The 15,866-nt window shown below is 53.3% G+C and overlaps 1 protein-coding gene across 1 annotated transcript in view; it reads left to right on the top strand.

Annotated features, from left to right (window-relative positions):
* PBX4 (PBX homeobox 4) overlaps positions 1–15,866 on the top strand; it is a 31,774-nt gene that overhangs the window by 9,396 nt on the left and 6,512 nt on the right. The window contains exons 2-3 of the mRNA XM_089905343.1: positions 9,895–11,253; positions 13,930–14,011. Of these exons, the coding sequence (XP_089761469.1) occupies positions 11,143–11,253; positions 13,930–14,011 (193 nt within the window). The 5' untranslated portion in view covers positions 9,895–11,142. The remainder of the gene's footprint in view (positions 1–9,894; positions 11,254–13,929; positions 14,012–15,866) is intronic.

Here is a 15,866-nt window from a genome sequence, read left to right as displayed (position 1 = left end):
AGCAACTAAACCTGCGAGCCACAACTACTGAGCCCGTGTGCCACAACTACTGCAGCCTGCGTGCCTAGAGCCCGTGCTCCTCAGCAAGAGAAGCCACGGCAGTGAGAAGCCTGTGCACTGCAACAAAGAGTAGCCACCCACTCACCGCAACTAGAGAAAGCCCATGCGCAGCAACAAAGACCCAACGCAGCCAAAAATAAATAAATAAATAAAATTTTTAAAAGAAAAAAAAACTTTATGCTAACAATAAGGCCCTACTGTATAGCACAGGGAACCATATTCAATATCTTGTAATAACATATAACGCAAAAGAATCTGAAAAAGATATAGATACAGATATAGATCAACGGAATCACTTTGCTGTATACCTGAAACATTGTAAATCAGCCATAGTTCAATTAAAAAAAAAAAACAACTTTATTCTGAATAAAAGAAGCCAGACACAAAAGTCCACAATAGTGTGTGGTTCCATTTATGTGAAATGTCCGGAAGAGGGAGAAAGAGATTAGCAGTTGCCAGGGGCTGGGGTGGGGAGTGGGGAGTGACTGCTAACAGGGACAGGGTCTCTTTTTGAGGTAGTGAAAAAGTTAGGTGGTAGTTGCACAACCTGGTGAATGTACTGAAACCCACTGAGTTATTCACTAGAAATGGGTGAGTTGTATGTCGCATGAATTATTTCTCAATAAAGCTGTTACAAAAACCAATCAAGGACTGAAGGATTTCAGTTGGGGGCCCATAGCTTAAGGCCTTAGCACACAGATTCTTGAGAAGCAGCACTTTCTTGCAGCATCTGTTACCCTATTCAGATTTCTTCTTAGGGCTTAACCATCCACTGAAATTATCCTACGTGTTAATTTCATGCAGCATCTGTTACCCGCAAAAGCACAGGCGTGCCTGCAGAGTGTCCCAACCCTGTTATGGGCTTGGCATACAGTAGCTATCAGTAAACTTGGTGATGGTGTGAAAGTGACTGATCTCTCTTAACAGAAAATGCTCCTTTTTACTGTCACCTAGAACTGTCATCAGTCCCTGGGACAATCCCTCTTAGGGAAGTTAGGGCCTTGGAGGGCCTAAAAGTCTGATTTCCAGCCTGGGAATGGGTAGGATATGGTTGTGCGTGTTGCTGGTCTGGTCACCTCCCTGTGCAGGACTCGGCAAAATAAAGGTCGTACCTTTGGGTGACGGTAGCCCAGCTTCGGAAGCTTCTAGATATTGTTCGGTTGAAATTAAAGCATTTCTTTGGATGAGAAATAAGATTGTTTAATGTAGACAGAAGCCATCCATAAGTGCTGTTTTTCTTAGCTGTTGCTTTTAAATGTTCCCAAAGCCTCACAGGAGAGCGTGGACTAATTTTCTAGACGTTTTACTTGGCTGCATTTTCTATTACAGCATTTTGCTGTCTTTTCCTTTTGCCCTGTTGCCACAGGAAAAAAAAACCTAGGCAAACTGCATGCCGTTTTTACAGAGCATCAGCAGTTCATACAGTAGTTTATGACAGAATCGCAGGCCTTAAATTAACAAATGCAAAAGTATATTGAAATGAGAATTAATTTGCATATTTGGTTGAGGTTTCAGCACTTAGGTTGTGATGTGTTTTAATTAAGGATTAATTAGAATTGATAGGAATTTGCATAGTGTTATACTCCCGCCATCTGATGAATATCTAATGTGCATGTCAGCTGTGATTTCAGAAACCGATGAGAGTTTGCTAAAGGGATATTCCTTGTAAAGTCCTGTGGGACTGAGAAAGTCCAGTGACTTAAAACATGGCTTCAATCTAGAATGTTGCTTAAAAAACTGACCTGGGGGACGTCGTCTCAAAGGTAAATGCAGGCAGTTCTCCACACCAACAGGCTGTGTTCCAAGTTACCCCCCGGAAACAAGCATTTAAAGGGCCCTTGACAGTGCAGGTGGCCAGCTGGTCAGAATGCCATTGCTCAGCACCAACCCCACCTGGGGGCCAATTTAGGGGCAAGGGGGAGGGGGAGGGGGGAGTTGTCGGTGACATCGGTGATCCCCGCGTGACTCCAGTCACGCAAGAATGCCCTTCAACCTGCAAGTGGGTGACATCTCCCCTCTTTACCTTGCCCGTCTGTCCCTTCCCGGTATCTGGTCCCATCCGCTCGACCAACACCTACAGGACAGAGCCTGCCCGTGTCTCACTCGAAGCAGTGCCTCTAAAGGGTTTCCAGTAAGTCCAAGTGTGTGTGGTTTAGGGAGATGCCCCTTGTCAGGTTAAGGAGGGTTCTTTCTGTTCCCGGTTTGCTAAGGGTTTTTATCATTAATGGGTGTTGTTTGAATGAGTTTGTTTCTTTTCTTTTCTTTTTTTTTTTATTTTGGCTGTGCTGGGTCTTAGTTTCTGTGTGAGGGCTTTCTCTAGTTGTGGCAAGCGGGGGCCACTCTTCATCGCGGTGCGCGGGCCTCTCACTATCGCGGCCTCTCTTGTTGCGGAGCACAGGCTCCAGACGTGCAGACTCAGCAGTTGTGGCTCACGGCCTAGCTGCTCCGCGGCATGTGGGATCCTCCCAGACCAGGGCTCGAACCCATGTCCCCTGCATTAGCAGGCAGATTCTCAACCATTGCGCCACCAGGGAAGCCCCATTCAGTTTGTTTCTTTCTGCATCCTTTGAGCTATAGTTTTTCTCCTTGTGGTTACTGTGATGCTTTACGTTGATAGGTTTTCATTTACATTCATTTACACTGATTTTCATTGGCGTTGATGATTTTTACTGACAGATTTTGGAAGCACCTATGTTCAGAGATAAATCTTCTTGGTTATGATTCATATGTTTGTGCATGTACATGCACACAGATGCTGTTGACTTCGGGTTGCTGGTCATTTGTTTTGCCCTTTCGGCTCTGGTCATGAATGTGCTGGGCTGTGACTTCCCCTTGAGGTCCTGCCCTGAGCTCTCCGTCTGGTGAGTGGGTGGCTTTTTCCGTGTCTCTTCTCCGAAACAGTTTGTTGCAGAAAGGGGCTCTCTCTTCCTTGAGGGCCTGGTAGCACTGGTCCATAAAATGTCCTGGTGGCCTTTGAGGAGAGGTTTCTTAGCACAAGTTCCTATTTCTGGGCCATGATTCTGTGAGGCCAGGCACGTTCCAGGAACCAGAGCCAAGGCAGTGAACAAGACAGCGACGGTCCCTAGGGAAGAGGGTTGTTCCACACAGCCGTAGAGAGACAGATGTGGCCCTCAGGGCCCTGGGTAGAGGTGGGGTGGGCGGGCGGGCAGGTGGGTCTCTGCGGGTATGTTCCCATGCTGTTGCCTCGGCTAAGGTGTTCACTCCTGGGCTGGGGAAACTGGGCTGCTTCTCTGTGAGGGAAGCGCCCACAGTCTGGGTTCCTGCCACATTTGTGATGCCACCAAGCTGGCGTCCTCGGGGTTTCAGGGGCCTTGCTTCCTCACTAAATAGATCTTCCCATGAGAATGGATTGCTCTTCCTTTACAACCCGGTCCTGGCCCCTTCCTCCTCACTTAGCATCTCTGTGTCCACTCGATGGGAGCGCCTGCAGTGAGCCTTTTTCCTGTGCACAGGGCTTTCCCTCAGCATCTCATCTCTGGAACTCAGGACACCCTCACAGGCTCTTTCCAGGTGGCAGCTCTGTCTCCGTCCCACGACTGATGACTGTAGTGATGCACAGGGAGGCAGGCATCCTACAAATGTGTCAGGAGGGTCACTTCTGGACTGTCCCACACCCAGAGCTCACACCTGGGGCCTGGGCATCTCCAGGACATACCCACAGCCTCCGGCAGTGACCCAGCCACAGTCTGCTCAGGCCACAGGGTTTTGGCTCACCACCGCCCAGTACCAGTGCGAAATACAAGCAAGATGAACTAGGACATGGAAAGGAAAAATGAAGCAAGCATACAAAAGAATAAGCCCAGGACTTGCCTGGTGGTCCAGTGGTTAAAACTCTGTGCTCCCAACGCAGGGAGCCCAGGTTCGATCCCTGGTCAGGGAACTAGATCTCACATGCCACAGCTAAGAGCCCTCATGCCACAACTAAAAGCCCGCATGCCGCAACTAAGACAGAGAGCAGCCAAATAAAAAGCCCAAAAGTCTCATTAGATTCAACAGACATGAAATTACTCTGTCACATTGCTATAAAGGTTTCTATGTGCAACCTCTCTGTCTGTGTTGGCCTTTCCATAGACGGAGGGCAAACCAGACACTACCTTTCAAGGAGTCCTGATCTAGATTAGGACTGAACAAAACAAGCAAAAATCTCATCCTTCATACTGCACCCACAGAAGGAAAACTGTCAAGAGAAGGGGCAGGATCCAGAGGGGATTCCAAGGAAGGGGGGGAACCTGAAGGCAGTGATTCGGAGGTGTGCTGACCTACCCGGACCTGCATGCATGTAGGTTCTTCCTCAGACCCATGTTAGGCTCTGTGACATGCATACTGTGGAGCAGGGTTGCAGATCACAGTGTTGGTAAATAAAGTTTTATTGGAACACAGCTGCTCATTGGTTTACTATTTTCTGGGGCTGGTTCAGTTCCCAGTAAGGGCTCTTTTCCTGGCTTCCAGACAGATGACTTCTCGCTGTGTCCTCACAAGGGGAATGGAATAAGGAAGAGGTCTCTCTTCCTCTGCTTAGAAGGCCACAGTCTTATGGATTAGGGCCCCACCCCTATGACCTCACTGAACTTTTTTTTTTTTTTTTGGCTGTGTTGGGTCTTTGTTGCTGTGCGCAGGCTCTCTCTCGTTGCAGCGAGCAGGGGCTACTCTTCCTTGCGGTGCGTGAGCTTCTCATTGCGGTGGCTTCTCTCGTTGCGGTACATGGGGTCTAGGCATGCAGGCTTCAGTAGTTGCAGCTCGCGGGCTCTAGAGAGCAGGCTCAGCAGTTGTGGTGCACGGGCTTAGTTACTCCATGGCATGTGGGATCTTACCAGGCCTGGGATCGAGCCCGTGTCCCCTGCATTGGCAGGCGGATTCTTAACCACTGAGCCACCAGGGAAGCCCCTCATTGGACTTTAATTGCATCCTCACAGGCCCTATTCCACATAGACATTGAGGGTTCCACATGTGAATTTGGGGGGACACAATTCAGTCCATAGCAGTTCCATATTGTTTCTTAGAAAAAACATAATGTGTTGATATTCATAATTTTATTTTACTTCCTTGTTTGGTTTACTGGAGTTTTTTACCCACAGTAAATTGGGAACATAAGGAAATTTGGTGGTTGGGTGGAAGTGCCTCTGTTTTAGATCCCACCACCTCATCTGAGTGTCTCCAACTGACAGTGTCCCTGAGCTGAGCTGCTGGTCTCCAAAGCCTCCCACCTGCCAGTCGAGGGCTCTGGGGGAGCTGAGGAGCACCCCTGGGACCAGAAATGAGCTTGTTGTAATTAACGGTAACGAGTGTCTAATGACCATAATCAGGCAGGGACAGTGTGCTGGGAGACAGATGCGCGGTGCTGAGGGAGAGGCAGGGCCGCATGCAAGGGGCCACTCGCTGACAGAAGGCAAAGGCGCTCGGCATGGCCGTGTCCACAGCTGGGACCGGTCCTGGTGACTAAGGCACAGGGTAACTTTTTTTAAGTTTTGCTTCTCCTCATACACATACATTCGCTAAAATATACAGCTTTAAAGAAGCAAAGCTTGTAGCTCATGAATGCTGGTCATAACATACGCACTGTTAACACCACAGGGCCTGGGGTATGACAGGCATATTGTCTCCTTATTCATGGGCATTTGGGCGGTTTTGGTTTTTCACAGTTACGGGGTGGTCATGAGTATCCTGTAAGTACAGCATCTACAGGGGTCAGTGTTCCTGTAGGGTAAATTCGCAGAAGAGAGTTCTGATCAAGATCAAAGGATATGTGCTTTTTCTGTGTTAATCGGCATTTCAAACCTCCCCTCCAAGAAAGGCCACACCAGCACATACCCCGTAAAGAGACATGAGAAAATGGTGTTCTCTTTGTAATTTGAGAGCTTTCGTTTGAGGACAGTAAGTCCCGTGGTTTTTTGGTGTATTTTTTAAAATCTCCAGCACCTGGTTGGGTACGTGGCTTGTGATAGACTCTCAGATGCTTACTGTTGGATAAATAAAAGAACGAAAGGGGAGTTCCCTAGTGGTCTAGTGGTTAGGATTCGGCGCTTTCACTGCTGTGACCCGGGTTCAATCCCTGGTCGGGGAACTGAGATCCCACAAGCCATGTGGCACGGCCAAGAAAAAAGAATGAAAGACTGCCACGCACCCCTGAGCAGCCCAGAGTCACACACGCATGAACACACACAGGTGTGCACATGCCCCCACCACCGCATGTCCAGCCTGGACCACTCCTGCCCCTAATTGTAATGACGGAAGCTGTGATGGAAGCTGTGGAGGTGGCCTCTCCAGCCCGGGAGTCAGGGTGTGCTGGGGGCCCTCTGGGGCAGGACGGGGTGCTGTGTGTCCCTCTCAAGTCACTCCTGAGCCCCAGCCGCAACCACGGGTGCTCAGGGACGAGCTGCTGAGTAAGCCTGAGACGGTCGCAGAGCATCTGCTGTGCTGCAAAGGGCCATGAAGGGCCCAGCAGAGGGAAGGTTCATGAAGGTGGGTTTGGAAGGCTGTCACGAAAGACCCTGAGTATGAGGTGTCAGAGTCTAGGCTTTAATTTAGGTGGGTGCAGGCCCTGGTTGAAGTCTTTGAACAAAAGACTGGCATGATGAGCACAGTGTTTGAAGGTGGTTGGCTTACCGGTGTGCACAGTGGATCAGAGGGGAGGCGTTTCCTCACAGGTCATGGAGGGCAGGAGAGGGGTCAGCGCAGCAGGGTTCCAGCAGTGGCATTAAGGGAGGGGATGGATGGTGGGTTGATCATGGAGTTTGAATCAATAGGATTTGCAAACAGAGGGCCTGAGGAGGAGGACGTCCATTATCTACTCTGGGTTAGGAGTGGCTAGGAGGGTGTGGGCCTTTATGGGGGTCAGGCAGCACAGGTCAGCTCTGTCCAGGGGTGCCCAGCGTTTACATCTGGTGCTTCTTGAAGACCAAGTAAGGTTGTTAGAGAATTGGGTCTCTGAACTGGAAGGCCAGCAACTGATAAAAGGGGCACTTTTCCTTTAGTTCTTTCAGAAAAAGCCACATTATAACCCAGTGGGAATGAGTTAAGTGGCAGGGGTTCCTTTGGGTGAGTTGAGGGTCCCCAAACGTAAGGAGGTAAAGCTCCCTGCATGTGAAGAAAATTCCTGCAAGGATCTCTCTTGAGCGCCTTCAATTTTCACTGGTGAGTTTTTGACAGAAAAGGTTAACCTGTTACATAGGGAACAAGAAAGGGGCACGTGATTAATGAGTAAATATCCATATGATAGGATTAAACTCAATTTTTTTTTTTTTGGCTGCACCACGTAGCTTGCAGGATCTTAGTTCCCCGACCAGGGATTGAACCCAGGCCACAGCAGTGAAAGCGCTGAGCCCTAACCACTGGACCACCAGGGAATTCCCTAAACTCAATTTTTATTTGAGCACTTGAGTCAGTTAGTAGCTGATAGTATTGAGAGCCTGTTTCCAAGAAAACACTTTAAACTTTGTTTTTCCAGAAAGTCAGAGCTAGATGGATATCCTGTATCATTACCTCCTTCTCCGTTCCCTGCCTTCCATCAGGAACCACCCCCCAATCTTCTTTCCTCTGTAGCCACAGATGTTTCTTCTGTCACTGAAAAAGCAAAGAAGACACAGGTCCTGCAAGACCACCCTCCTCAGACCCGAGCTCGCTCTGTAACCCCTGCAGCAGCCTCTTCCCTGTACTGCCTGTCTCCCATGCTCCTCCGGACCTTGCTAGTCAGGCTGTACCCCACCTTACCCTGCTTTTTCAGGGTTAACAGCGTTCGCCTAATGACCAAGCCCATGTTTTTACCCCTCTGTGACTACTTCTGGTTTTTCCTCCACCTACCCGAAAACTCTTTCCATCTCCTCCTTTGCCTGTTCTTGAAATGCTGGTTTTCTAGTATTCAGGGGCACGGCCTTCTCATAGGTGTAGCTGCAGGTACAGGTGGATATGTACGGATTTCCCACACACCACACGCCGATGACTCATGAATACCTGTTTCCCACCCAAACTGGTCAGCTCAGCCCCAGCTCCCAGGAAGCAGCTGCCTCGCAGCCACCTGGACGTTCATGCTCAGCTGGATCAGGGACCAGGCTGATGCCATTTTTTTCACATGCCTGCCTGCTGCTTTGTGTGCTGTACTTGGGAAAAAATGGCACCTTCCTGGGCGAATGTGGGAATGGTCACAGCCTCTTCCTTTCTCTCACGCCCACATCTGGTGGTCACAGACTCTGGGGCCTCGCCCTCTGGCTGCCCTGTAGCTGACCTGCATCCCCTCGGACAGCAACAGCTCCCCCCCACTGCCTCCCCTGCCCGTCCACTGCCCGTCCAGTCCTGCCCTCGAGCATGTCACCCTCTCAGTCCAGCTGCGGTGGCTTCTCCATGTTGTAAAGCCAATCATCTTGTTTCTCTGCTTAAAGTCTCTCCGTGGGGGACTTCCCTGGTGTCACAGAGGTTAAGAATACGCCTGCCGATGCAGTGGACAGGGGTTCAAGCCCTGGTCCGGGAAGATCCCACAGGCTGCGGAGCAACTAAGCCCGTGCGCCACAACTACTGAGCCTGCGCTCTAGAGCCTGCAAGCCACAACTACTGAAGCCCACACGCCTAGAGCCCATGCTCCGCAACAAGAGAAGCCACCGCAATGAGAAGACCGCACACTGCAACGAAGAGTAGCCCCCACTGGCCACAACCAGAGAAAGCCTGCGCACAGCAACGAAGACCCAATGCAGCCATAAATAAATAAATAAATATATAAATGTATTTTTTAAAAAAGATCTCTCGGTGGGTTAGTTCATCTTCTCTGGCACCTCTGGATCAGTCTTTTCCTCTTTACTTTATAGCAACAACCCTCCCCCCCAACACACACACAGGAAACACAAACAGACCTAACAGATGTGTTACCAAACCAAAGTTCAGTCTTCTGAAAAGCAAAGTCACTCTCCTGACACCGGGTGGTGGTGAAGGAAAGTACAGTGTTTATTGCAGGGTGCCAAGCAAGGGAGTGGGAGACAAGCCTCAGATCTACTCCACCTTGGTCTTTGAGTGAGGGTTTTTTGGTTTGTTTTTTTTTAAGGGGAAGAACAGAGAGGCTGGAATTAATCATCATCTTGTGACATTTCGTAATCGTAGTTTCGGGAGTCAGGACGTCTCTGGTTTATGAGTCGCTGACCAGGTGGGTCCGTGGCTTAGGGGTCTGTTAGCTCACCTTGCCCTGGAGACATAACCTGAGTTTGTACATTAATGACGATATCTATAATAGCAATTTTGGCACGTTAACGATGTTATCAACAACAGCAATTTTAGTCATCTGACTGATTGATTAGTGTTCAGTTAGCACAGGACTGAGGTCAAAGGGGACAAGAAAGGGAATAAAGTTTTAGATAGAGAAACTAGTCAAACTCAGTAAGGGAACTCGGTTGGGGGGGGCTCCGTTTCAGACGCAGAGCAGCACGGCCTTGCCTGAAGCCAGGCGGCCACTAGCCTTCGTATCCCTGCCTGTGCTAGTGTGTGTGTCTGGAACGTGCTTCCTCTCCCATCTGAAGACAAGGTTCAGGGCTTCAGGCTTTCCAGCACCCAGTGCCACCCCGCCCCTGCCCTGCAGGCCCCCACACACACCCAACTGTGGGCTGTGAGCTGTGATCGGTGTGCCCCCTGCATTCCCGCCACCCGGGCTGGGCTTCTAAGCACGGCACCTGGACCAGCGTCACGGGGGTTACTCAATGTCTGTTATCAGATGAAGCCTTTCTTTCCCCTCAAGGGTTCCGTGAAAAGTGTTCAGACACGAAGACAGTGCTAACACTCTGTCGTGGTTGTTTTTATTCCGACAACAGACACTGATTCAGTGTCTCCTCTCTTACCCAGGGTTGAACATTCGTGGCATTCCGGAAGAGGGTCCCCCCGACGCTCAGCTCCAAAAGCTGGATAACATGCTGCTGGCCGAGGGCATGTGCAGGCCGGAGAAGCACCGAAGAGGAGCCCAGGCGGCGGCCGGCACAGCAACACCAGGTGGCTGTCCAAATGACAATGGCCCTGAGCGCTCTGACTACAGGGCCAAGCTGTCCCAGATCCGACAGATTTACCACTCTGAGCTAGAGAAATAGGAACAGGGGATCTTTCTGCATGGAAGAGTTTCTGTCATGTGAATGCGCATTTGTCAAAGCGAAACGTGGAGCGCTAACTGCCTGCCTTTGGTGGCCCAGAGCAGGGGGTCCACACACTTGGTCTCACAGCAAAGGTGGCCGATTTTACCAGAAGCCTTTTGCCCTCACTTCTCCGTAGCCAGCCTGTGTGGGAGCCTCGGGGGGCAGGTGGCTGGTCCCACATGGAGCCCCCGGGACAGCCTGCCGGGTAGTCACCGGCTGGCATTTGTCTCCCCACCCCACGCATGTCACCAGCCTTCTCCAGGAGCAGAGCAGGATAAGGCCTGTCTCGCCCAAGGAGATCGAGCACATGGTGGGCATCCTCCACGGCAAGTTCAACAGCGTCCCGATACAGCTGAAGGAGAGCACCTGCGAGAGCGTGATGACCCTGTGCTCGAGGTTCCTCGATGCCAGGTCAGGCCCTACCTACCCCCGGCCTGTGACGCCAGGGTCAGCTCTTAGGAAGAGGAACCTAAGTCAGTGCTGGCTTGGGTCTCAGTTCTGGGGGCCTCCAAGCCTGTGCAGGGGCTGTGGCCACAGCTGCAGGCGTAGCCCTCACACAGCCTCTTGGAAGGCGACTGAAGTGCTGGCTGCTGCTGTTACAACTGTAGGGAATCAGAGACGAGGACGAGGCCCCATGTACGATCCCCAGCTGAGGCTGTCTGTCTTCACAGGCGTAAGCCGCAGAACTTCGGCAAGCAAGCCACGGAAGTGCTGAATGAATATTTTTATTCCCATGTGAGCAACCCTTACCCCAGTGAAGAAACCAAAGAAGAGCTGGCCAGGAAGGGTGGCATCACCGTCTCCCAGGTGACAGTCCTTTCCTGCCACACCTCCCTGAACCCAGAAGGGAGGGAAAGTTCAGCCCAGTGAGGAGGACACCCAGGGAAGTTGGTGAAATGTGTGGGGCGGGAGCCGGGTATGCAGGCTCCCAGTCGGCCTGACTGGGCTTAGGTCCCGGGTCTGGGCTATGAACGTGGGCCTCAGGCGGGAAGCCACACCCACCAGGTGTGGGGACTCGCTGAGGCGACTGGTGTGGAGTGTGCGGTCCCAGAGGCGACACCACAGAGTGTATCATGAGGTACTCAGTGGATTGTAGTCGTTAGGATTTAATATTCTCCTAACAGAGGGATGTGCTGTGTTGCGCAAGAGGGGTGGGGTATGAGCTTGGGAGAAGAAGAAGAACTTGGAGGAAAATTAGGACTTGAAGTGATAGACCAGCTCTTGTGCTTAAGTACCGATTCAGTTATCCTGGGATAAATTCAGGCGCGCATTGCCTTCTTGTTTCTCAAACAGTCCAGTGTGTGTGTCTGGGGGTACAAGACAGACGACATCTGGCTCCAGAGGGGGAATGGTGGTGCAGATCAGAGAAGGGACCTGGACAACCTTAGGCAACCTTGGTAGTCGGGACCACCACTGTCCTCACTGGAATTGGGGTAAGGTGGCGGGGCTAAGATGAGAACCCAAGAAATATTTCCAAAGGCTTTAAAGTGAGAATGGTAAGTGCAGGCAGCCCACAAGCAAGAGGCAGGACCAGGCCACGCCCGTGGGGCAGCGTGGGGGTCAGGGCACGGCACCCCGCCCCCGGCTGCAGGGAGAGCTGCTCCCACTGTGCAGTTGGAGGGGCTGAGTTTCCAGCCGAGTCAGCCTGTGCCCTCCGTCACCACCCTCTGCTCTGGTCCCTGCCCAGTCCAGAAGCGACTTGGGGACAAGAGCACTCAGGAACCCCGCAGGGTCACACAGGCAGCAAAGCCTCACAGGTGTCCCGGTCACATGAGACCTCACTCACCCTGGAACTGCTGCGGTGTCCTCAGCACCTTGGCTGGAGCTGAAGTGAGGGCTGCACCTCTGGGGCTTCGAGGCCCGAAAGAAGTGGGAGGCACGGCAGCTTGTTTGTCACCGTGAGCAGTTGTCTGAAAACGGCCAGATTCACTTCAAGCCCTGGCACCCCCCGAGAGCACATGGGTCTTGGGTCTCAACTTTATCTCAGGAGAGGGTTCGTTGCAAACAAAAGTTTGAAAAGCACCGGCCACATTCCAGTGACTCCTGCTCTGTGGGCGGGCCCTGAGACCCCGCCCACCAGCAGCAGAATTCTGTGCTGGGAGCCCCTCCCCACTCGGGCAGGTCCTCCAGCTGGGAATGTCTGACAGCTGAGGAAGGGCTCGGAATTTGGGACACAGATGTCGTGTAGGCTGTGCGGTTCGCCTAAGGAGGAAGTAGCGGGGGAGGGAGAGCACCATTAGGGCAAAGGGTGTTGCAGATGAGGCAACAGACGTTTTCAGGACAGGATCAGCTGCAACTCCAGGGTGAGGAGGCCCGAGGGGGAAAGGGCGGGAGAGCTGAGCCCATGGACAGGGCGATGGGCAGAAACGCAGGAGGCTGCAGCTGTGTGAGCCAAAGGGACCAGAGTGACTGGGCAGGGAGTGGCCGGTGGCTCCGAGCTACAGCTGGCGGAGAGGGCATCCCACTCCTGTACGAGGTGTCGGGACACACCCCGTGGAGAGGGTGGACCCTGGCCCGGACCAGCTCCCCGGCAGCCGCCCTCCGTCACCCACACGGGAAGTTTGCTCTTTGTCCCTCTAAAATGCCAGTTGAATTCAACATGGAAAACTGCTCACTGCCATTCTTCTGCAAACTTAGTCCAGGTTTTGGGCTTCCCTGGTGGCGCAGTGGATGAGAGTCCGCCTGCTGATGCAGGGGACACGGGTTCGTGCCCTGGTCCGGGAGGATCCCGCATGCCGCGGAGCGGCTGGGCCCGTGAGCCGTGGCCGTTGAGCCTGCGCGTCCGGAGCCTGTGCTCCGCAACGGGAGAGGCCACAACAGTGAGAGGCCCGCATACCACAAAAAAAAAAAAAGAAAGAAACAGGTTTTTAGAGGAGAAAAGTCCTCCATCCACAGTACTGCCACGTAACTTAACTGTTTATTTCTGTTCATTAAAATACATACCTTTCACTGCAGGGCCTGGTGCCTTACATTGGGATATGTCTCCATGCTCTTAGGAAGGCACTGCCCAGGGTCTCACCCAGACGATTCTGCCCCCAGGGGACATTTTCATTATCACAACTCTCGGGGGGGAGGGGAGGACACTACTGGCATCTGGTGGGTGGAGGCCAGGGGTGCTGCTCAGCACCCTCAGTGCCCAGGACGCCCCCCAGAGAGTGACCCACAGGGAGAAGCCCTGCCCTGGAGGTCTCGGTGCAGGTTTGGAGTCAGAGCTGGGCTCAGACCTCTAGGCCCTGGGCCGGCCCCTTGCTTACAGGATGCATGTGACTGCAGCTCCCTCCTAACTGGCTTTGGGGACTAAAAACAGGCCCTCAGCTCAGTGCTCAGCTCCTTCCCCTGCCCTGTCAAGTGGTCCTTATCCTTTGATAAGTTTTGGATTCGACTGTGTTCTTTGCTTAAATTGCATTCCCGGAAATGTGGTTACTGATGCGTCTCCCACATCAGTATTCAGTCTGTTGCCTGCCGCCGCAGTGAGCAGACACTCGTCTCTCTGAGTGTGTCACACAGATGCCTGTTTTCCTTCCAGCTCTCCCCTCTCCTGTAAGCCACACCAGGTCCAGGATGTCACCAACACACTGCAGACGTTTCCCTGGGCCCACAGTTCATTAGCGCCACCTTCTCAGTCCCGGCCTCTCACCCAGCCCCAGGGCCACGCGGTGTCACTCAGTGATGTTCCCCCCCGGCTGTCTGTCCACATCGCGTCTCATCGCTAGGTCAGTTTTTTCCAGTGACTTCCATCTCTGCCTGTCCACAGGTCTCCAACTGGTTCGGCAACAAAAGAATCCGGTATAAAAAGAACATGGGGAAGTTTCAAGAAGGGGCTACCATTTACACAGGTAAGATGGCAGAGGACATCACCGATGTCAGGGGCCCGGGCAGCCAGGCCAGCTGCCCTTTGAGGCCCAGCTCCAGTCAGTAAGGCTGCCCAGCCCAGGGTCAGTCGCTCCCATGTGGCCGGGCCCACTGAGCTGCATCTGGGGAAGCAGACTGGTCCCTGCGTATGCCTCTTTTCTCTATTTACACTGTGAGGTTTCTGTTCCCATTAGTGATTACCCCGGTGAAGTCAACACATCCCGGCAGGCTGGGCAGATGCTGTGGGGACAGAAAGTTCCTACCAAAAGTCTGGTTTCCCCACCCACGCAGGGCTGCTGGAGGGGCAGGGAGCCGTAGGAGTCACCTCCGCAGCCTCTTCCTGGCCGGGGGTCTGGTAGGTCCCACTGGTCCTGACCCCTCCCACCCCTCCAGGACCTCCTGGTCCTCTGGTCCCTTTCCGAGGACCAGCACCAGCGACACACTTATCACCCTGCAGACGCTGGCCTCCCTCCGGCCCGCCCCTGGGGAAGGCAGCCTTCTGGGCCAGGTGAGTCTCCAGCACAATCCCAAGGACACCTGTGGGCTCCCAGACTCTGTGATAGGGCTGACGTGGAGCCCAGGTGGGTGGCGGGTCCTCGGAACCGGCTATCTCGACCGTGTCTCAGTCCATCATGGGGATGAATGTGGGCTGGCAGAGCCACCTCAGGGAGTCCAGCTCTGTGGCGCCCCACTTGGCAAAGACCTTCACGCCTCACAGGACTCGATGACTGCTGAGGGCTTTGCCTAGTGGGAAGGAGCCCTCCCTCCCCGATGGTGTCTGTACCCATCAGGAGAAGGCAAGGGTGGGCAGACGAGGCCCTGACGGTCTGAAGGTACAGCCCCACTGGACTCAGACCCTTCAACACGTTCATGCCATGGCCTCACCATCCTGGCTGCCCCCTTGGCCCGTGCGAGCTGGGCCAGAGTGAAGATCTGGGAAGAAAATGAGCCATGGATCTCAGCTGTCTCGGGATGTGCCCTCAGGAACTTTCTCAGGGTTCGGGGCAAGGTGCCAGGCCAGCCAGGATCAGAGGGCATCATCCCTCTCGCAGTCCCTGGGGCCTCTCGGCCTCCCACCGACAGCCACAGGGGCCTCACCCCCGCGCAGGGTTGTCCTGAAGAGGCTGCGCAGGTGCAGGTGTGACAAGGCCATGCGGGAGTGGGCAGGGCCATACACAGTCCACCTGTTTCCTTCGGGGTTGACCCCCCACCCGTTTACCCCCAGCCCCTCTTAAAGGTTCAGGGAATGGATGCCTCCCGGTGCCAGGCAGTGCGCATCCCATCACTGTGGCAACCCCACAGCCCATAATGAGCACCTGAGCAGAGTAAATGCTCTGACACCACCAAGTAGCCAGACCTGTCCGGCTCTGCCCTTGCCCAGGGCTCAGCACCTCGAGCACAGTAGGGGTGAGCGTGTGAGAGTGAATCGGGGTGAGGGTTCCGTGGACTGTGACATGGTGTCCTGTCAACCCCACATAGTAAGCAGGAAGGTTGGGGTTGTGGTGTGGACACCCACCTGTGCCGTGGGCCCCTGCCCTGGACAGGCACAGATGCTCTTCCAGAGAGCAGGTCTCAGGGGCTGAGGTCACCCCAGCTGGGAGCCATCTCCTTGGCCCTGAGCTGCCCTTTGGCTCCCAGTCCCACACTGGGCCCCAGCCTGTCACCTCCCAGTCCTGCGAGTGGACCCCTCCCTTCACCACTCATGTTCTCCTTCTGGGACCATAGGCCTATGGGTGTCCATGCAAGGGCAGAATGTGTCCCCCTGAGGCCAGTGTCCTTGTCCCAGTTGCTTTCAGACTGAGGGTGGATGGAGCAACGCTGGCCTCTCAGTGTCCCTGT

This window comes from Delphinapterus leucas, unplaced genomic scaffold (genome assembly GCF_059928025.1).
Source record: "Delphinapterus leucas isolate spDelLeu-1000000601 "Yukka" unplaced genomic scaffold, BTC_Dleu_Yukka2 spDelLeu_asBTCV2_sq25, whole genome shotgun sequence".
NCBI classification, from domain to species: Eukaryota; Metazoa; Chordata; class Mammalia; order Artiodactyla; family Monodontidae; genus Delphinapterus; species Delphinapterus leucas.
This window is presented reverse-complemented; position numbering and strand designations above follow the sequence as displayed.